A 19901-nucleotide genomic window follows, 5' to 3' on the forward strand; every position below is an offset into this window, starting at 1 on the left:
TATTATTATTTGTTGGGGGATTACAAGATTATTGTTTGAGTAAGGTGATTCTGCTTTGTTTATCAGTTTTTTACCTACATTTTTTGTCAATATTTATGAAGGAGACTTTGGATTAAAGGTCCTATGACTGCCTTTAGTTACAAACAAGCAGGTTGCTAAAACCTGCTGCAATAACCTCTTGGAGAAACTGTGTTTAATCCCCCCCTTGATTGGCAGTTAGAAAGGTCTTCCTGAGATGGGATGGTCCAAGAACACACTCCCCGGTGACACGTGTTGGTAAGAATATGAAAGGAAAACGTGAGAATGTTAGAGGTGCCTAAGGAGAGATGGAAGGGTGATGATGGATAGATAAGAGGTGTTAGCTGGGATCATACTCCTGTTAAAATGATCTGAGTCAGGATGACTCTGGTGGTCCAAGGGTTAAGACTCAACACATCCGCTACATGAGGTGATGATTCCACCCCTGGTTGGGTAACTAAGATCCCTGGTTGTGGAAAAAAAAATACAAAGTAGAGATTCTTTGGCTGTTTGAGGGACCTTGAGAGTAACTAGATGTATAGAGTTAGGAAATTTCCTTTTTTATTTTAAATTCTACAAGTTACAAGAAATACAGTCGTGCTTTTTCACTTCCTTAGAAACAACTGAGTCAATGAGTAAATGATATATCACAGATTAGATGGATAAAGGATGTCTTGAAGGGGAGAGAGGAACAGAATTGCTTACGTGCCTTTTCAGACATGAGGGTAAGGGGCATTTGGACAGAACCTCCTCCTAGCTATAAGGAGGACAGAGCCCGCTGTGGGGCAGGAAGAGGTGATCAACATTTTGTGCTGACGTGTCCCTCCCCTCAGAGAAATGGGAGGTTTTCCAAAGGTCTCTTCAGAAATATTTTTTAACTTTGTTAAATCACACACTCAACTTTAGAAAATAAATTTAGACTATCTCCTAAATGTTAAGGAAATGGCAGAGGAGTTGGAGATATGTACCTTGGACAGTTATCCCAGCCTTATCTCAGGATACAAAGGTAAATAAATATTCCTGGCCTTGGAACATTAGAGTGCATTGTGATATCTCACTCCCTCTAAATGTTCCATGTCCAGATCCTCTTAAGCTTCTCTTAAAACAACCCTCATGATAAAGATAACACAAACAGCAGATCCCTGCCAAACAGGATACGGAAGATGACTTCTGTGTAACCTTGGGCTTAGGAGGAACAACCATTGGTTCGTGACACGTCACACCAACAAAACGATCCTATAAAAAGTGGCACAATTCCCGTCCTCTCCAGCCACTGGGACACAGTCAGCCTTGACAGACAAAGTACCACGAGAGATAAGATGAAGGTTCTGTTCCTGACTCTTCTCCTTGGTGTGGTTTGTGCCGCCCAAGAAGAGGAAGCTGAGCAAAATCTCTCAGAGGTACCAGGGACCGTCTGATCTGGGAGGAGGCCTTGGGTGTGTGTGTGTGTGTGTGTGTGTGTGTGTCCCTTTTGTGGTTTTGATATGTGGACCCACTAAACGATCCTCCTCCCTCCGACTCAATACTGCTCCATTAACTGACTCTAGACCTGCTCCGTTTCGTCTCTGTGTCATCTCTACTGTGTATTAATTGACTCTCAGGCATTTTTACTAGTCTTGTAACAGAAAAAAGTGGATCAGCCAAACAGCTGTTGATTTTGAGATCTTGTATTTGACATGAGAACTCAAGCTGTCTCAGAAATGTCTCAATTCCTTCTTTTGCTCTGACTCGGTTTTGCATTATTTCATAAATCCTGCTTTGTCCAGTCAAGGTAGATAATGTGTGCTGACTTGCACTGGGGGTGGGAAACCTTTGACTCATGATGCTGGATGAAATAAAAAGACAAGAACTACATTTTCTAAGGGGGATTTTGCTTTCAGCTTTCAGGACCATGGAGAACAGTGTACATTGGATCCACCAACCCAGAGAAAATCCAGGAGAATGGACCATTCAGGACTTACTTCCGTAAACTTGTGTTTGATGATGAAAAGGGCACAGTGGACTTTTACTTTTCTGTCAAGTAAGTACAAATAACCAAGAAGGAAAACACATGTGTGAAAAATCAGACACAACTGAGCAACTATCACACACACACAAACACACTTTTGAATTTTCATACGGCTAATCCTTCTGAAATCAACCTGATTGAAGTGAGCATGTGGCTTGTTAAGTTGTTTCAGAAGTGTCTGACTCTTTGCAAACCTGTGGCCTGTAGACCACCAGGGTCCTCTGTCCATGGGGATTCTCCAGGCAAGAATGCTGGAGAGGACTGCCGTGCCCTCCTCCTGGGCATCTTGCCAATCCAGGGATTGAACCTGCATGTCTACCACTTGAACCTCCTGGGAAGCCCATGAGCAATTATTATATGCAGCTTTGTGGAAGGCGTAAGCCTTCCCCGGTGGTTCAGATGATAAAGAATTTGCCTGCAATGCAAGACAACTGAGTTCGATCCTTGGGTCGGGAACATCCCCTTGAGAAGGAAATGGCAACCCACTCCAGTATTCTTGCCTGGAGAATCCCATGGACAGAGGAGCCTGGTGGGCTACTGTCCATGGGGTCACAAAGAGTCAGATGTGACTGAGCAACTAATTCTTTCTTTCGTGGAGGGCATAGTTCAATATGTTTTGACAGGCACACATCTTTTTCGTGAACTCCACTGTGCAGATACCAAATTTCTCCATCTCTGCCCAAACTCTCCTTTTCCTCAAAATTAGATGTCTACCCACTGAGCCACAAGTTAACAATGGGTCTGCTTATTGTCTCCTCTCTTAGAACTTCAGATGATAAGATTACCCTGTGGGGATAAAACAAAGAAAATTCTAAGTATATGTCTACTTTTTCCATTGCTTCAAACACCTTGTATATGTTTGCTTTTTAAGGCGGAATGGAAAATGGAAGAATGTACATATCAAGGCTACAAAGCAAGACGATGGTACTTATGTTGCTGACTGTAAGTATGACTGCTTCACTGGTCAGAGAACATTTGGGTAGAAATCTTGGGACAATTGTCTTCCATAACCCCACACACCTGAATTCTACTCCTGCTAACAATTAGAGGGGTGAGCAGGCTCCAGTCCTTAGGATATTCAAGCACTTCACTTTGTCATGAGACAATGATTCAAACACACGGCCTGGAGGTCTCCTCCCAATCAGGAGTGTTACTGCTACTGCTAAGTCGCTTCAGTCGTGTCCGACTCTGTGACCTCATACATGGCAGCCCACCAGGCTCCGCCGTCCCTGGGATTTTCCAGGCAAGAACACTGGAGTGGGTTGCCATTTCCTTCTCCAATGCATGAAAGTGAAAAGTGAAAGTGAAGTCGCTCAGTCGTGTCCGACTGTTAGCAACCTCATGGACCGCAGCCTACCAGGCTCCTCCTTCCATGGGATTTTCCAGGCAAGAGTGCTGGAGTGGGGTGCCATTGCCTTCTCCTCAGGAGTGTTAGCCACTGAGAATAACAGGTATAGACCTGTATTTCATATGGTTCTCAGACAGTTTACAACAGCCTTACGAACTGATGTCTCAAGGGTCTATCTTGAGTCTTCACATCAGTGTCACTTTTTTCAAACAATTTTAAACATCTTAATCCATCCAAGGTACAGAGGATGAACTTGAACCCAAGGAAATCATCTTGAGTTCAACCATAAAGGAAACTGTTGGTCAAAGCAGTAGGGATGCTGGCTAAGACTTTTAACTTCTTTATAATGGCCCCAAACTGCCTTCCTAATTTTAAAAGTCTTAGTTCAGTCGCTCAGTCGTGTCCAACTCTTTGCGACCCCATGAATTGCAGCACGCCAGGCCTCCCTGTCCATCACCGACTCCCAAAGTTCACACAAACTCATGTGCATCGAGTCGGTGGTGCCCTCCAGCCATCTCATCCTCTGTCATCCCCTTCTCCTCCTGCCCCCAATCCCTCCCAACATCAGGGTCTTTTCCAATGAGTCGACTCTTCACATGAGGTGGCCAAAGTACTGGAGTTTCAGCTCAGACAGTAAACGTTCTAAGGGCTACATATTTGACTGTGATTTAAATGTAGCAGCATGTGATGACAACCCGTGTCTAAACGAAACAGTCGCACAATGCTTATACGACGAACACAAATCAGTGACATTTATGCCTGGAAAATTTCCTGAATGGCTTTTAATATTTGACAACTTTTAAATTATGTTTTTATTTTCTTACTGATATTATTTTTTCCTTTGGCCAAATCTCAGTGCTTCCGCTGTCTTTACTTTTTCTCCAGTTTTGCAACCCTTTTTAGCTGCAGTTTTTACAGAGCGACTAAAAAAGGGAGAAATAGGTTATAACCCCTTCTTGTAAGATCTCTTGGGGACCAGCAAGTGCTACCCCCCAACTGTGTTTTGGGGGCTGTGAGGTGTACCCACATCAAGCCTTAATGGTGACCTGACGCCCATAAGATAGGTTGGCTCTCACTGTCCCGTTGCCTTCGTTAACGTCACAGCCAGTTCAGTGATGCTGCAATGCCCACCTTGCTGAAGTCATGGTCAACCACAGGCAGTCACGGATAATCTCAGGACCTGCATCATCCAACTTAAGTTGTCCCAGCGTGACCCCAGGCTCTAGACTCATGGTAGGCTTGGGCACATTGTATGTAACATCTAGGGGCTCTGAGACTATGAAGCTGCTTCTGCTGCTATTTTTTCTCCTTCTCCATCACACTAATAATTTTCAGTGTTTCTGACACTGAACAATGCCATTGGCACGTTTCAGGTACAAAGGCGGGTAGTTTTACCTCCCGTCTTTCTTAGGGATTACTATTAGGTGTGATGGAAGCCAGGAGAGACAGAATGGATGTAGACAGTCTAGACGTGACACACAGTAGGTCAGAGCTGCTTCTTGTCCAGATACATGGGACAGAGTGGACGGGCGGGGCAGAGAGGAGGGGCAGCCCTCCAGGTGGGGACGGAGCTCGCTGCCTGCACTTCCCAGCCGGTGAACTGTCTTCACACCAACGGACATGTCATACCCCAAGCTGAGGGGCAGAGGAAGCACAGGAATTAACATCAAGTGTTCCTAAAGCTGCCTGGCACAGTGTAGGCACTCGAGAACACACGCTATTATTTTTTTCTTTCATTAACTATTTTTAAAATTTGATAATATTGCATATTAATTATTTCAATAGCAGGTCTGTCTACAAAACATCTCAAATTGTCCCCAATATTTTTTAATTTATTTTTAATTGGAGGATAATTGCTTTGCAATGTTATGTTAGTTTCTGCTGTACAATGTCAATCAGGTGTATGTGTACATAGATCCCTTCCCCCTGGAGCCTCCCTTCCCTTCCCCCATCCCAGCCCTCAAGGTCTTCACGGAGCACTGAGCTGAGCTCCCTGTGCTATCCAGTAGCTGCCCACTAGCTGTCTGTTTTACACATCGTAGTATATACATGTCCATGCTACACTCTGAAATGGTAAGTTGATTTACCATTTCAGTTGATTTACCATTAAGTTGATATACCCTAAAGAAAAATCAGTTCCACGGCTGGAACAACAGAAATACAAATAATTTTGGATCTTGGATTTGATAATACACTCCTATTTTTCTTTTTCTTTTTTTTTTTAACTGGGGTTCATTAGAGCACACGTTGAAGAAGACAGCTGAGCAAGAGGGCAAAGAGTGACTGGTTAGTTGTATGAGAACATGGGAATAAGGAAAAGTCTCGACTGCTCTTGCTCTCCTTGCTGCCATGGCAGCTGTAGGATTCAGCCCACCCACACATCAGCACAGGATGTTCTATTGCTATTACTCTCAACTTGCCATGATGAATCTAACTGAAAATACACAAAGGTGGAGTCCTATATATATGCATATTCTCTCTCTCACAGATGAGGGTCAAAATGTATTTAAAATTGTCTCTCTGTCGAGAACGCATCTGGTAGCACATAACACCAACGTGGATAAACACGGCAAGAAGACAGAATTGACCGGACTGTTTGGTATGTGTGACATCCTCCTATGCACATCAACACTGTCATGTAGAACTTCCATTATCAGTGCTCTTATCCACAAAATCATTATGTGGTGATGGTATCTATTATGCAGCCCACGGAACCTAGATCTTTCTGTTCGTGGAGATAAGGACCCTGGAACAAAATCTACCAAGAAAGAGGAGCTCAGAGGGGTTGAGGAGATCATATCATCAGACATTTCTAAATAATTCCCGTTTGTTGAAATTAAAGATAGCCAATAAGTTTTAGTAGAAATAGTTTTTTGTTTAAATTTTTCGTTGAAGGAAAATTATTGTGTTGGTTTCTAGTTTTATTTTTTTTAACACTTTAATTTCAAGATATGGCTATAAGGAAACTACTCTTATTTGTTGAGTTTATACTAGTTTCTCAATTGATTCTAAGACTTGGATCAGAAACTTTTATTTTTAATCTTTCTCCTGTGCAATTTTTCAAATGCACTGCTATTGTGAACACTGATATAAGCCCAAATACCTACATAGAAGCACTGAGACAAGTGTACATCATTGGAACAACATATGCCTAGTTAAGGAAAGGTTCTGAGCAGAATAGTGGGTTAATTAAAGGATAAATCATCTCCCATTTTCATGTGTGATGAGGTGAGTGTGTGTCTATCAGGGGAGAACTCTGTCTGCTTTTTATTTGGGTCAGAACAAGACCTCAGTGGCAGGTACAGATAATTGGAAGTAGGTGAGCAAGCAGATCAATTCCATAGTGTGATGAAGTCCCCAGATCCATGAAACTCCTGTGAGTCTTTGGGGTACTCCTGCTGATGCTGAGGTGGGAGGTCTAGTTACAGAGTTGGGTGGGGATTAATTCTTAAGACAGACAGCAGACATCTGAGTCATGAAATGGTAACTGTTGGAGGCTTAATTTATATAAAGTGAAGATCTGACTTGGACACTCCATTTCTTGTTCTGCATTCAGAATGGGTTCTGAGGGGCAAAATTCTGCTTTCTATGTGGTGTTTTTCAGTTAAACTGAATGTTGAAGATGAAGACTTGGAGAAATTCTGGAAGCTGACGGAAGACAAAGGAATTGACAAGAAAAATGTTGTGAATTTCTTGGAAAATGGTAATGGAATTCTATTTTTTCCTAAGTATATCATTCACCTTATATGCAAATATACTATCAGGAAACAAATCAATTTATTTGATATCTATTTCTCCATAAATATTATTTTATATAATCTGGTACTTAAAAAAAAAGTCTTGGAAATCCTGTGGAATGGTACTAATTGGTGGATCTTTCTTTCCTGTCCCTTTGGTTTTCCTCCAGAAGACCATCCTCACCCCGAGTGACAAGGTCCAAACAAACACCAGTGTAAGTGAAAACAGTCTTTTACTAATACTGTTCCATTAAATAAATCGATAAGGACACATGGTGATTTCATATCTGCCAAATTTTGTGGATAACTATTATCTTTGGCCCCACAGCTTACATTTGACCAGTAGAGAAATATCTCTGTCACAACAGGTAATTCCTCTTCTCTCGAGCCATATTAAATTGCTGTTTGGTTGGTTGATTCATCCTGAGCAGCTTTGATGAGAAAGCCTTATCCTGCAGGAATATCGCAGACCAGAGTCATCAGGGAGAAGCAGGAATGATCACGAGTTGGTGGAAGCTTAACTAGTTTTCCCCTCAATCCTGACTTTGTGGTTGTCCACATACACCCCTCCTCTAAGAGAACCAAGACTGAAGGGTGCTCATGTTGACTCAAGACAAGTGCTCAATCTCATATAATTCTGACAGAACCAGTAGAGGTCTTCCAGTCACACTGTCTGAAACATGCATTTGAATTCTATTCCCCTTCACAAGATGGTTTTCTTAAAGTGAAATTTTTAAACTTTCTAACCTAAGACAGCCTAAGAAAATGACACACATCTAGGATAAAGTGTGGCTTTTAATTTTCTGTTGAGAAAGAAAAAAAAATGAAAGAAAAAAAGCAAAGACAAAGACTAGCTTCCAGGCAAATATGATAAGAAAGATGTGGTACGTATATTCAATGGAATATTCAGTTCAGTAAAAGAATGAAGTAATGTCATTTGTAGCCACATGGTTGGACCTAGATATGATCAAACTGAGTGAAGTCAGAAAAGTAAAAGTGAAGTCGCTCAGTCCTGTCCGACTCTTCGAGACCCCGTGGACTATAGCCTATCAGGCTCCTCCCTCCATGGGATTCTCTAGGCAAGAGTACTGGAGTGGGTTGCCATTTCCTTCTCCAGGGGATCTTCCTGACCCAGGGATCGAACCCAGGTCTCCCGCATTCCAGGCAGACGCTTTAACCTCTGAGCCACCAGGGGGGTCAGAAAGGGAAAGACAAATATCACATGATGTCACACATACGTGGAATCTAAAATATGACATATGAAAATCACTCAGTTGTGTCTGAGTCTTTGTGACCACATGGACTGTAGTCCTGAAATTCTCCAGGCCAGAATACTGGAGTGGATAGCTTTTCCCTTTTCCAGGGGATCTTCCCAAGCCAGGGATCAAACCTAGGTCTCCTGCATTTCAGGAGGATTCTTTACCAGCTGAGCCACAAGGGGAGCCCAAGAATACTGGAGTAGGTAGCCTATCCCTTCTCCAGGGGATCTTCCCAACCTAGGAATCGAACTGCAGTCTCCTGCATTGCAGGCAGACTCTTTACCAACTGAGCTGTCAGGGAAACCCAAAATATGACATGGAGGAACTTATTTAGAAAGCAGAAACAGGGTCACAGCCCTAAATAACAGACTTGTGGCTGCCAAGGGTGAAAGGCTGGAGAAGAGATGGAATGAGTATTTGGAGTTAGAAGGTACAAGCTACAATATACAAGATGGATAGACAAAAAGTCCTAAAGTATAGCACAGGGAACTATATGTAATACTCTTTAAAAACCTACATGAGAAAATAATCTGGAAAAGAATAGGTATACGTATGTACAAACTAACTGCTTTGCTGCACACATAAAACTAATGCAACATAGTTAATCAACTATACTTCAATATAAATTAAATTTTTAAAAATTATTTCTTGAAGACCCTAAAGACAAAACTTGGAGAGTTAGAAGAATGCACTCTAATCACAGAATCTGAATGTGCATTGTGAAACCATTACTCCTATAATGGATCATATAGATAGAAGGTCACCTCATAAGTACATCCTGGGGAAAATTCCACATGGATCCCCACCTACATCAGAGATGTGGAGTAGTGAGTGCCACCAGGATTCTGACATTGGATCACCTCCCAGCTTCTGTACCCTGGACAACCTACTGCCTGAGGCTCACCCCATCAGCCATCACACAGTCGACTCTACTAAACTTTTCAGTTCAGTTCAGTCACTCGGTTGTGTCCAGCTCTTTGCAGACACAGTGTCCATGGACTGCAGCTCCCTGTCCATCACCAACTCCCAGAGGTTACTCAAACTCATGTCCATTGAGTCGGTGATGCCATCCAACCATCTCATCTTCTATTGTCCCCCTCTTCTCCTGCCTGCAATCTTTCCCAGCATCAGGGTCTTTTCCAGTGAGTCAGTTCTTTGCAGCAGGTGGCCAAAGTATTGGAGTTTCAGCTTCAGCATTAATCCTTCCAATGAATATTCAGGATTGATCTCCTTTAGGATGGGCTGGTTGGAACTCCTTGCAGTCCAAGGGACTCAAGAGTCTTCTCCAACACCACAGTTCAAAAGCATCAATTCTTCAGTGCTCAGCTTTCTTTATCAACTAAACATTTTGTCCTGTTTTATTCACCTACAGAAACAGTCATGGAGACCAGACACGTCCTCATTTCCATTGAATCAAGATCAACACAAAGACGACTTCTCTGGTTCCTGGTTAACATGATCCTTCTCTCTTCACACTCACACTCCCTTTCTTATCTCATCTCTCCTGGTCACTAATCACATCCTGTCTGGTGGTGTTTGATTTCTGAGGGTTTAAATAAATTGGTTCAATTTACAGTCAAGTTATGTGTGTTTGTACCAAAAGTCCCCGTTTTCAAACACCCAAAAATGCACATTAAATTTAACTATCCAGAAACATATGCCTTTAATAAGATAGGTGTTCCATCAGAGGCAATTCTGAGGAGGAGGATATAGAGATTCCTAGACGTGTCCAGGGGAGAAGGAGAGAAAAGACATGGGATAGGGACAGGGTTATGGATCATCTTAACTGCAGTGAGAAAGGGTAATCTGGTCAAGAAAGATGTCAAGAAAACATCGTATTCATTACATGGAAAGGAACCGTGTTCCAGTCTTTGATCTTCATAGAGAGAAAGTATAAAATGCCATGGGCCACAACATAAGGGAAACGTATATTCTGACAACACCAACACTTCTGCAGTTGAGCTGAAGATACTTCTTAACGACTTGGACCACTAGGAACCAAAGCTGGGCAGCATGTGCACCTTGGTCAATTCGTAGCATCATGAAGTCAGTGCAGTGCTTGGAGGAACAAGATGATTGACAGCTCAGGCAGGAAGCTGTCACTGTTTACAACATCTGAAGTTGTTTCTTCCAGCCTCTTATGCTTCAAAGAGGTGTTAGTAGTTTGAAGGAGGTGTTAGTAGTCTGAAGGAGAGGCCATTCCCATTGTCATGGGGAGAGCACACAGATCAGATCTCCTTGTGGTTTACAATCTACAAGATGGAATACCCTCGAGATATAGAACTTATGGGAGTTGCCTGGTGTTCCAATGGTTAAGAATCTACCTGTGGATGCAGGGACAGGGGTTCAATCCCTGATCCAGGAAGATCCCACATACCAAGGGAAAACTAAGCCAATGGAACACAGCTGCTGAGTCTGCACACTTGGAGCCCATGCTCCAAAGAGAAGGTACCACAAAGAGGAGCTTGGTCACTGCAAGTAGAGAGGAGCCCCCATTCCCTGGAGCTAGAGAAGGCCCAGGAAGCATTAAAGACCCAGCACAGCCAAAAATTAATCATTAAATTTTTTTTTTTTAATGATGCAGATAGTGATTGCAGCCATGAAATTAAAAGACGCTTACTCCTTGGAAGAAAAGTTATGAGCAACCTAGACAGCATATTAAAAAGCAGAGACATTACTTTGTCAACAAAGGTCCGTCTAGTCAAGGCTATGGTTTTTCCAGTGGTAGTGTATGGATGTGAGAGTTGGAGTATAAAGAAAGCTGAGCACCCAAGAATTGATGCTTTTGAACTGTGGTGTTGGAGAAGACTCTTGAGAATCCCTTGGACTGCAAGGAGATCCAACCAGTCCATCCTAAGGGAGATCAATCCTGGGTGTTCATTGGAAGGACTGATGATGAAGCTGAAGCTCCAATACTTTGGCCACCTGATGAGAAGAGATGACTCATTGGAAAAGACCCTGATGCTGGGAAAGATTGAGGGCAAGAGGAGAAGGGGACGACAGAAGATGAGATGGTTGGATGGCATCACTGACTCAATGGACATGAGTTTGGATGGACTCCAGGAGTTGGTGATGGACAGGGAGGCCTCGTGTTCTGTGGTTCATGGTGTCACAGAGTCAGACACAACTGAGCGACTGAACTGAACTGCCATGGAATATTTCCATGGTGAGTATTTTTACCCATAAAATCGGTATGTGCTGACAATATCCATTATGCAGTCTACAAGGCCTATCTATTTATGTTCTCTGAGTCAAATCCTGGAAATTAATCTACCAAGAAAGAGTAGCTCAGGGTGGAGAGCAGAGGCAGTATCAGATCATCAAACATTTCAAAATAATTCCCACTTGTTGGCATTAAAAAATGAAATATTACTAGAAGAGATTTTTCCCCCGTTTTTTATCATGCCAACAAATTTCAAGCCACGGTTGAGGCTGTCCTTAACTAGCTCATTTTATACAGTTGTAAAGTGCATTCTAACCCTTGGAACAGAAACTTTTATAATGAATCTTCATCCTATTCAACTATTCAAATGCACTGTTTTTAGGAACACTGACATCACCCCAAATACCCACATAGACGCACTGACAGGTATGTGTACCCCTGGAACAACACATGTCTGTTTCAGAAAAGGTATTGGTTAGAACAGTGGGTTAATTGAAGACTAAACCATCTCCCATTACTATGTGTGATGAGGTGAGTTGTATCTGTCAGGGGAAACCCTGTTCCCTACTTATTAGGGTCAGAACAAGACCTGAGTGGCAGGTACAGATACTAGGAAGTTGGTCAAGGAGCAGGTTGGTTCCATACTAAATTCATGGAGCTTCTGCAAGTCTTTGGGGTCCTGCTAAGGACACTTGTTTGGTCTAGTTACAGAGTTGCATGAAATTAATGGTTAAGACAGCAGACATCTGAGTCATGGGAATTGGTTGCTGTTTGAGGCTTAATTTATAAGAAGTGAAGATCTGAATTTCACACTCAACTTCTTGTTCTGTATTCAGAAATTTCTCTGGGTTCTCAGAGGCAAAAATTCTCCTTTCTTCATGGTATTTTTCAGTGAAAGGAAGTGATATTGAAGATGAAGCCTTGGAGAAGTTCAAGGAGTTTACAATAAAGAGAGGGATTAAAGAAGAAAATATTGTGCATATCAAAAAAAGTGGTAAGGGAATTATACTTTTTCCTAACTATATCATTTATTTAGCATGTAAATATGCTATCAAGATATCAAGTTGAATTTATTTAACTTCTTTCTCCATGAATAAACTTTTATATAATCCCCAACTTATAAAAAGAGAAAAACACTGGAAATATTGGAGAATGGTTGTAAAGAATGAATCTTTTATTTCTTCCCCTGGATAACTGTCCTCCCAGTAAGAAGAAAAAGCCTTCACAATAACTTCAGTGTAAATGAATATTTGTGTGTTTGTGCACAGTTGCCTCTGACTTTTTGCAACCCCATGGACTGTAGCCTGCTAGTCTCCTGAACATGGGATTATCCAGGCAAGAAAACTGGAGTGAGCTGCCATTCCCTTCTCTAGGGGATCTTCCTCACCCAGGGATTGAACCTGGGTCTCCTGCATTGCATGCTATACTGTACCATCAAATATATCAATAAGGACACACGGTGGATTTCATATATGCTAAATTTTTCAGGTAGCATTTTTTTGTCCCAATAACTTACTTTCTATCGCTAGAGAAATTTCTCTGTCTCCACAGGTAACATCTCTTCTTTTGAGTCATATTAAATAGCCAGTTGGTCGGCTGATTAATACTGAGCAGGTTCAGTGAGAAAACCTTAGCCTGCAGGAATCGTGCAGACCAGAGTCATCAGAGAGAAGCAGGAATCCCCATAAGCTAGTGGAAACTTGTGTTCCCATCAGTCCTGACCTCACATTTATCCACACACATCCCTCCTCCAGGAGAACTGGGATTAAAGAGAACTCACCTTTCCTTCAAATCCACTATTTAATCTCACATAATTCTGACAGAACCAGTAAAGGCCTTTACCACGTGGTCTGAAACATGCATTTATAGTCCCCCTCAGGGCTGCTGTCTATGGGGTTGCACAGAGTCCGACACGACTGAAGTGACTTAGCAGCAGCAGGAGGTTTTTGTTCTAGTGTGATCTTTAAACTTTCTAAGCTATAAGGCAGCCTCAGAAAATGACACTGATCTAAGCTAAAGTGTGGCTTTTATTTTTCTGTTGAGATAAATGGAAGAAATAAAGCAAATAAAAACACTATCTTCTAGGTGTGTATGGTAAAAAGAAAAGCTGTAATACATAGGTACAATGGAATGCTCTTCATCCATAAGAAAGAATAAAATAGTACTACTTGAAGCAATATGGTTGAACTTAGAGATGATTGTACTAAGTACCTGAATATTGAATGCTAGTTGCTCAGTTGTATCCGATTCTTTGCTACCCCATGCAGTGGAGCCCACCAGGCCCCTCTGTCCATAAGATTCTCCAGGCAAGAATACTGGAGTGGGTTGCCATTTCCTTCTCTAAGAGATCTTCCTGACCCAGAGATAGAACCCAGGTCACCCACATTGCAGACAGATTCTTTACCATCTGAGCGACCAGGAAGCCCATACTAAGTAATGTAAGTCAGAGAAAGAAAGATAAGTAGCATATGATATCATTTATGTGTGGATTCTAAAATACAACACAGATGAATTTATCTGCAAAACACAGACTCACAGACATAGACAACTTGCTTGTGGTTCCTAAGCGGCAGGGAGAGAAGGATTGGGAGTTTCAGATTCACAGAGATAAGAACTATTGCATACAGGGTGGATAGACAAAAAAGACCTACTGTAGAGTACAGGGAACTGTATTCATTGTCCTGGGATAAACCATAATGGAAAACAATATGCAAAATAATATATATGTGTGTGTGTGTACATACTCACACATATGTACATGTGTGTGAGAATAACTTTCCTGTAGAGAAGAAAGTAAAACTGTATTGTTAATCAACTACAATCCAACATAAAATAAGAAAATGATTCTTGAAGCCCCCAAAGACAAAACATGTGGAATCAGACGTGCTTACTCCAATCACAGAGTCTGTAAACCATCTTAATTTGAACCATACCCATGAACGTGCATTTTGAAATCATTAGTCTTAGATTGCTTCCAGTACATAAAAGGTCCCACCATATATACATCCTGGGAAAAATTCCACAGGGACTCCAACATCACAGAGATGTGGAGTACTGAGGTCCACCAGGATTCTGACATTGGATCAGCTACCAGCTCCTTTACCCTGGACAGCCTACTGCCTGAAGCTCACCCCTGTCAGCCGTCACAGAGTTGACTCTACTAAACCTCTGGTTCTGTTCTACTCACCTACAGAAAGAGTGCCTGAGACCAGACCCATCCTCGTCTCCATGGAATCAAGATCAACAACACGAAGATGACTTTCCTGGTCCCTGAGTAACACGATCCTTCACTCTTCACACACACTCCCTCTCCCATCTCGTCTCTACTGGTCAGTTAATCATGTCCTGCTTGGTGGCATTTGATTTCTGAGGGTATAAATAAACTGATTTAATACCATCCCTGCACATGTGTGTGTGTGCAAAAGTCACTTGATCTAAAACACACAAATATATGCATTAAATTTAACTATCCAGAAACATATGCCTTTAAGAGGATAGATGGGTTTCCCTGGTAGCTCAGTTGGTACAGAATCTGCCTGTGGTGCAGGAGATGTGGGTTCAATCCCTGGGTTGGGAAGTTCCCCTGGAGAAGGGAATGGCAACCCACTCCAGTATTCTTGCCTGGAGAATTCCATGGACAGAGGACTGTGATGGGATACAGTCCATGGGGTTGCAAACACTTGGACATGACTGAGCAACAACACTTTCACTTTCAGGAGAGATATTCATCAAAGACAACTCTGAGGAGGATTAACTAGAGATGTCCTAGAGGTATCCATGGGAGAAGGAGAAGAAAACTAATCCATCATTGGACAGGGGACAGGGTTATGGATGCTCTTACTGTACTAGGAGGAGGCAGGCTGGTCAAGAAAGATGTCCCCAGAAAGCATCTTACTCGTGTTAGGAAAAGAAACTCGTGTTCAGATTTACTAAGATGTACTCACAGAAAGTGTCAGAGGACATTTGTCATAATTGAGGGGAAGGCAATGGCACCCCACTCCAGTACTCTTGCCTGGAAAATCCCATGGATGGAGGAGCCTGGAAGGCTGCAGTCCATGGGGTCGCTGAGGGTCGGACACAACTGAGCGACTTCACTTTCACTTTTCACTTTCACACATTGGAGAAGGAAATGGCATCCCATTCCAGTGTTCTTGCCTGGAGAATCCCAGGGACAGGGGAGCCTGGTGGGCTACTGTCTATGGGGTCGCACAGAGTCTCGGACATGACTGAAGTGATGTAGCAGTAGCAGCAGCAGCCTCTTCTAACAGCACCAACATTTCTGCAATTGAGCTGAAGGACTCATAATTCTTAACAACTGCAACAGAAGGAATCAAAGATGGGACAGCAGCTGACACTTAGGAACAAAATGATGCAGCTGTAACTGATCCACATTCATAGGATCTAAAGAAGATCTTCCAGCCACTTATGGTTCAAAGAGCCGCAGACACTAGCATTTCCAGGGACTGAACATTCCCGTGACAGTGGGCAGAGCACACTGACTGAGGTATTTAGAATCCAAAAGATCTAGCGAGCACTCAAGATACAGAACTTATGGGGCTTCCCTGGTGGTCCAGTGGTAAGGAATCCACCTGCTTTGCAGGGGCCTCACATTCCATCCCTGATCCCGGAAGATCCCACATGCCATGGAAAACTAAGCCCATGTGTGACAACTACAGAAACGTGTGTGCCCAGGGCCCGTGCTCCCCAAGTAGAGACCCCGCCACAATGAGAAGCCTGCATACTGCAATTAGAGAGTAGCCCCTGCTCGCCGCAACTAGAGAAAGCCAGTGCAGCAACTAAGATTCAGAGCAGTCAAAAATAACAAACAACTATGTTTTTCTCAAAAACATAAAGATATAGAGCTTGTTTAAAAGTTTGGACAAAAGTTTAAAGATCTGCTCCAAGTCCGAGATAAATAACACTAGACCTAGTGATATGTAACAGAATAAATGATTTCCTTCCTACATAGTCATGACCTCCAAATTGGCTACAACTGGTCATTGTCAAAGGTACCAGGAATGAATGTTTCCATGGCTTAGTTCATAGTAATGGCAGTCAAGGGCTTTCTTTAAGTTCTCCTACTTGTAAAGCAGAGTGGATGCAGTTGGAGCTCTGTCTCTGGTCTTCACAGTACTTCTGCAAATGCTGGATTGGATGGGTGGGTAGACACAGAGGCAACAGAACAGTTATGGGGTGAATCTCTTCATGGCTATTGAAAGTCAAGACCTGGCATAAACCAGTCAGAAACTGTGAAATATCCTATGCCTACATGTGTGTATATATATACATGCATATATACATATATGTGTATTTGTTTTTTCAATATTAATAGGAAAAAACAAGTTATCACCACAAATCCAACAGATAAATATCACGGGGTAACTAGGAACAGATTTATTTTATTGGAATTAATGACCCAGATGAAATGTAGACACAGTACTTGAAAGACATGGAACTGAAATTGATGTGGTGAAACAGAAGATTCCTCCTGTCTTTTCTCTATTAAAGAAATTGAATAGAATATTCCATAAAGTTGGAGGTCAAGGATATTTAATTGAAAACTATCAAACAAGTAAAGAAGAAATATCACTAAACTTTGAGAAAGTCATACATAGATATGTGATCACATAAGTTCATATTAAAGTATTTTCCATCTTATTTTGTTATTTAATCTCCTAGTCAGAATCAGGTTCTTCTGACAAATTAGTTTAAATCCTATTTACTCAGAGAAAACCATAATTCTAAAATGTGTATGCACCCTAATGTATAGATGTGAGAGTTGGACTATAAAGAAAGCTGAGCGCTGAAGAATTGAAGCTTTTGAACTGTGGTGTTGGAGAAAACTCTTGAGAGTAACCCTTGGACTGCAAGGAGATCCAACCAGTCCATCCTAAAGGAAATCAGTCCTGAATACTCACTGGAAGGACTGATACTTCGGCTGAAACTCCAATACTTTGGCCACCTGATGTGAAGAACTGACTTGTTTGAAAAGACCCTGATGCTAAGAAAGATTGAAGGCAGGAGGAGAAGGGGACAACAGAGGATGAGATGGTTGGATGCCATCATCAACTCAATGGACATGAGTTGGAGCAAGCTTCAGGAGTTGGTGATGGACAGGGAAGTCTGGCGTGCTGCAGTCCATGGGGTCGCAAAGAGCTGGACACGACTGAGCGACTGAACTGAACTGAACTGAACCCGAATGTTCACAACAGCACTGTTTAAGATACCAGGACATGGAAGCCACCTAAACATCCATCAGCAGAGGAATGGAAAAAGAAGTGGTATCTATACACACAGTGGAATATTACTCAGCCTTTTGCAGAAATTTGGATGGATCTACACAGTATCACACAGAGTGAAGTGAGTCAGAAAGAGTAAAACAAATACTGTATAATAATGCTCATGTGCGGAATCTAGAGAAATAAAGCATATGAATCTATTTCCAAAATAGAAGTAACGACCATAAATGTAGAAAAAATGTATGGACACCAAGGGAGCAGGGGGGTGCGATGAACTGGGAGTTTGGGATTGACATATATACCTATTGATATCATTTTTTAAACTTATTTTATTTTTTAATTTTACAATATTGTATTGGTTTTGCCATATATCAACATGAATCCGCCACAGGTATACACATGTTCCCCATCCTGAGCCCTCCTCCTTCCTTCCTCCCCGTACCATCCCTCTGGGTCGTCCCAGTGCACCAGCCCCAAGCATCCAGTATCGTGCATCAAACCTGGACTGGTGACTCGCTTCATATATGATATTATACATGTTGAGTAGGTTCTCATTAATTATCTATTTTATACATAATACCTATTAATGAGAACCTACTCTATAGCATGGAGAAGGCAATGGCACCCCACTCCAGTACTCTTGCCTGGAAAATCCCATGGATGGAGGAACCTGGTAGGCTGCAGTCCATGAGGTCGCAAAGAGTCGGACACAACTGAGCAACTTCACTTTCACTTTTCACTTTCATGCTTTGGAGAAGGAAATGGCAACCCACTCCAGTGTTCTTGCGTGGAGACTTCCAGGGACGGTGGAGCCTGGTGGGCTGCCATCTATGGGGTCGCCCAGAGTCGGACACGACTGAAGTGACTTAGCAGCAGCAGCAGTACTCTATAGCACAGGGAAATCTCTACTCAGTGTTCTGTGGTGACCTAAATAGGCAGGAAATCCAGAAAAGTGGACATATGTGTATAGGTATAGCTGATTCATACTGCTGCAGAGCAAAAACTACACAAGAGTGTAAAAAAACTATATTCCAACAAATTAAAAAAGAATTCTATATATGTACACATGCTTTTCCCTTAACCCACAAACATATTAACATACTGGAGAGCAGTCTTTGCTTTGCACATACATGAGGACTAAAATATAAAGAGAATTGTATGTCTGTTTATTTCAAGTACTGTTATGTTCACAGATCACATTGATTCATCAAGAACTAATGTATGAATCTAATTCCTTATATTTTCCACTATCACTGTGTCACAGCTGCTAGACTGTTAAATTTATTTTTAAATGTTCCATCATTGCAATCAACAAATCAGTTAATGGTTTTTATGTGTAGTCCAACCAGTCCATTCTGAAGGAGATCAGCCCTGGGATTTCTTTGGAAGGAATGATGCTAAAGCTGAAACTCCAGTACTTTGGCCACCTCATGCAAAGAGTTGACTCATTGGAAAAGACTCTGATGCTGGGAGGAATTGGGGGCAGGAGGCGAAGGGGACGACAGAGGATGAGATGGCTGGATAGCATCACTGACTTAATGGACGTGAGTCTGAGCGAACTCCGGGCATTGGTGATGGACAGGGAGGCCTGGCGTGCTGCGATTCATGGGGTCGAGAAGAGTCGGACACGACTGAGTGACTGAACTGAAATGAACTAATGAAAGTTACTCAGTCATGTCTGACTCTTTGCAACCCCGTGGACAATACGCTCCATGTAATTCTCCAGGCCAGAATACTGGAGTGGGTAGCCTCTCCCTTCTCCACGGGATCTTCCCAACCCAGGGATCTTTCCAAACCAGGGATCAAACCCAGGTCTTCCTGCATTGCAGGAAGATTCTTTACCAGCTGAGCCACCAGGGAAAGCCAGTTATTTGTTAAGCTCTTATATATTCTGCCTCCTTTCACAGCAAGGCTGCTCACTGGATGATTTACTGAGTCTGTCTGCTTCTTGCTAAATTCTCAGGCTTAGGCAGTTGTAGGCATTAAATCTGTATTTGCTGAATTCAGGACAAAGCGTGGAGAGGGGGAATCCTACAGAACACACATTCTTTATGATGTACATGTAGGTAAAGGTTTATAGCGCATTGTACTGAACTCAATCTCTAGTCTGTTCCTGTCGGGAAAAGGAG

The 19901-nt window shown here is 42.3% G+C and overlaps 1 protein-coding gene across 1 annotated transcript; it reads left to right on the forward strand.

Annotated features, from left to right (window-relative positions):
* Window positions 1–1258: 1258 nt before the first annotated feature.
* LOC106701609 (odorant-binding protein) lies at window positions 1259–9950 on the forward strand. The gene is made up of 7 exons (XM_014483270.2): window positions 1259–1418; window positions 1899–2038; window positions 2898–2968; window positions 5863–5973; window positions 6979–7077; window positions 7282–7326; window positions 9743–9950. Exons 1-6 carry the CDS (start codon window positions 1338–1340, stop codon window positions 7302–7304), a joined length of 525 nt encoding a protein of 174 aa, XP_014338756.2. The 5' UTR covers window positions 1259–1337; the 3' UTR covers window positions 7305–7326; window positions 9743–9950.
* Window positions 9951–19901: the final 9951 nt, after the last annotated feature.

This window comes from Bos mutus, unplaced genomic scaffold (genome assembly GCF_027580195.1).
Source record: "Bos mutus isolate GX-2022 unplaced genomic scaffold, NWIPB_WYAK_1.1 CTG451, whole genome shotgun sequence".
Classification (NCBI taxonomy): domain Eukaryota; kingdom Metazoa; phylum Chordata; class Mammalia; order Artiodactyla; family Bovidae; genus Bos; species Bos mutus.

Coding starts and splice junctions, on each gene's coding strand:
- LOC106701609 (XM_014483270.2), top strand. CDS start 1,338: ATGAAGGTTCTGTTCCTGACTCTTCTCCTTGGTGTGGTTTGTGCCGCC. Junction 1,419..1,898: donor CTGAGCAAAATCTCTCAGAG/GTACCAGGGACC, acceptor TTTTGCTTTCAG/CTTTCAGGACCATGGAGAAC. Junction 5,974..6,978: donor AGAATTGACCGGACTGTTTG/GTATGTGTGACA, acceptor GGTGTTTTTCAG/TTAAACTGAATGTTGAAGAT.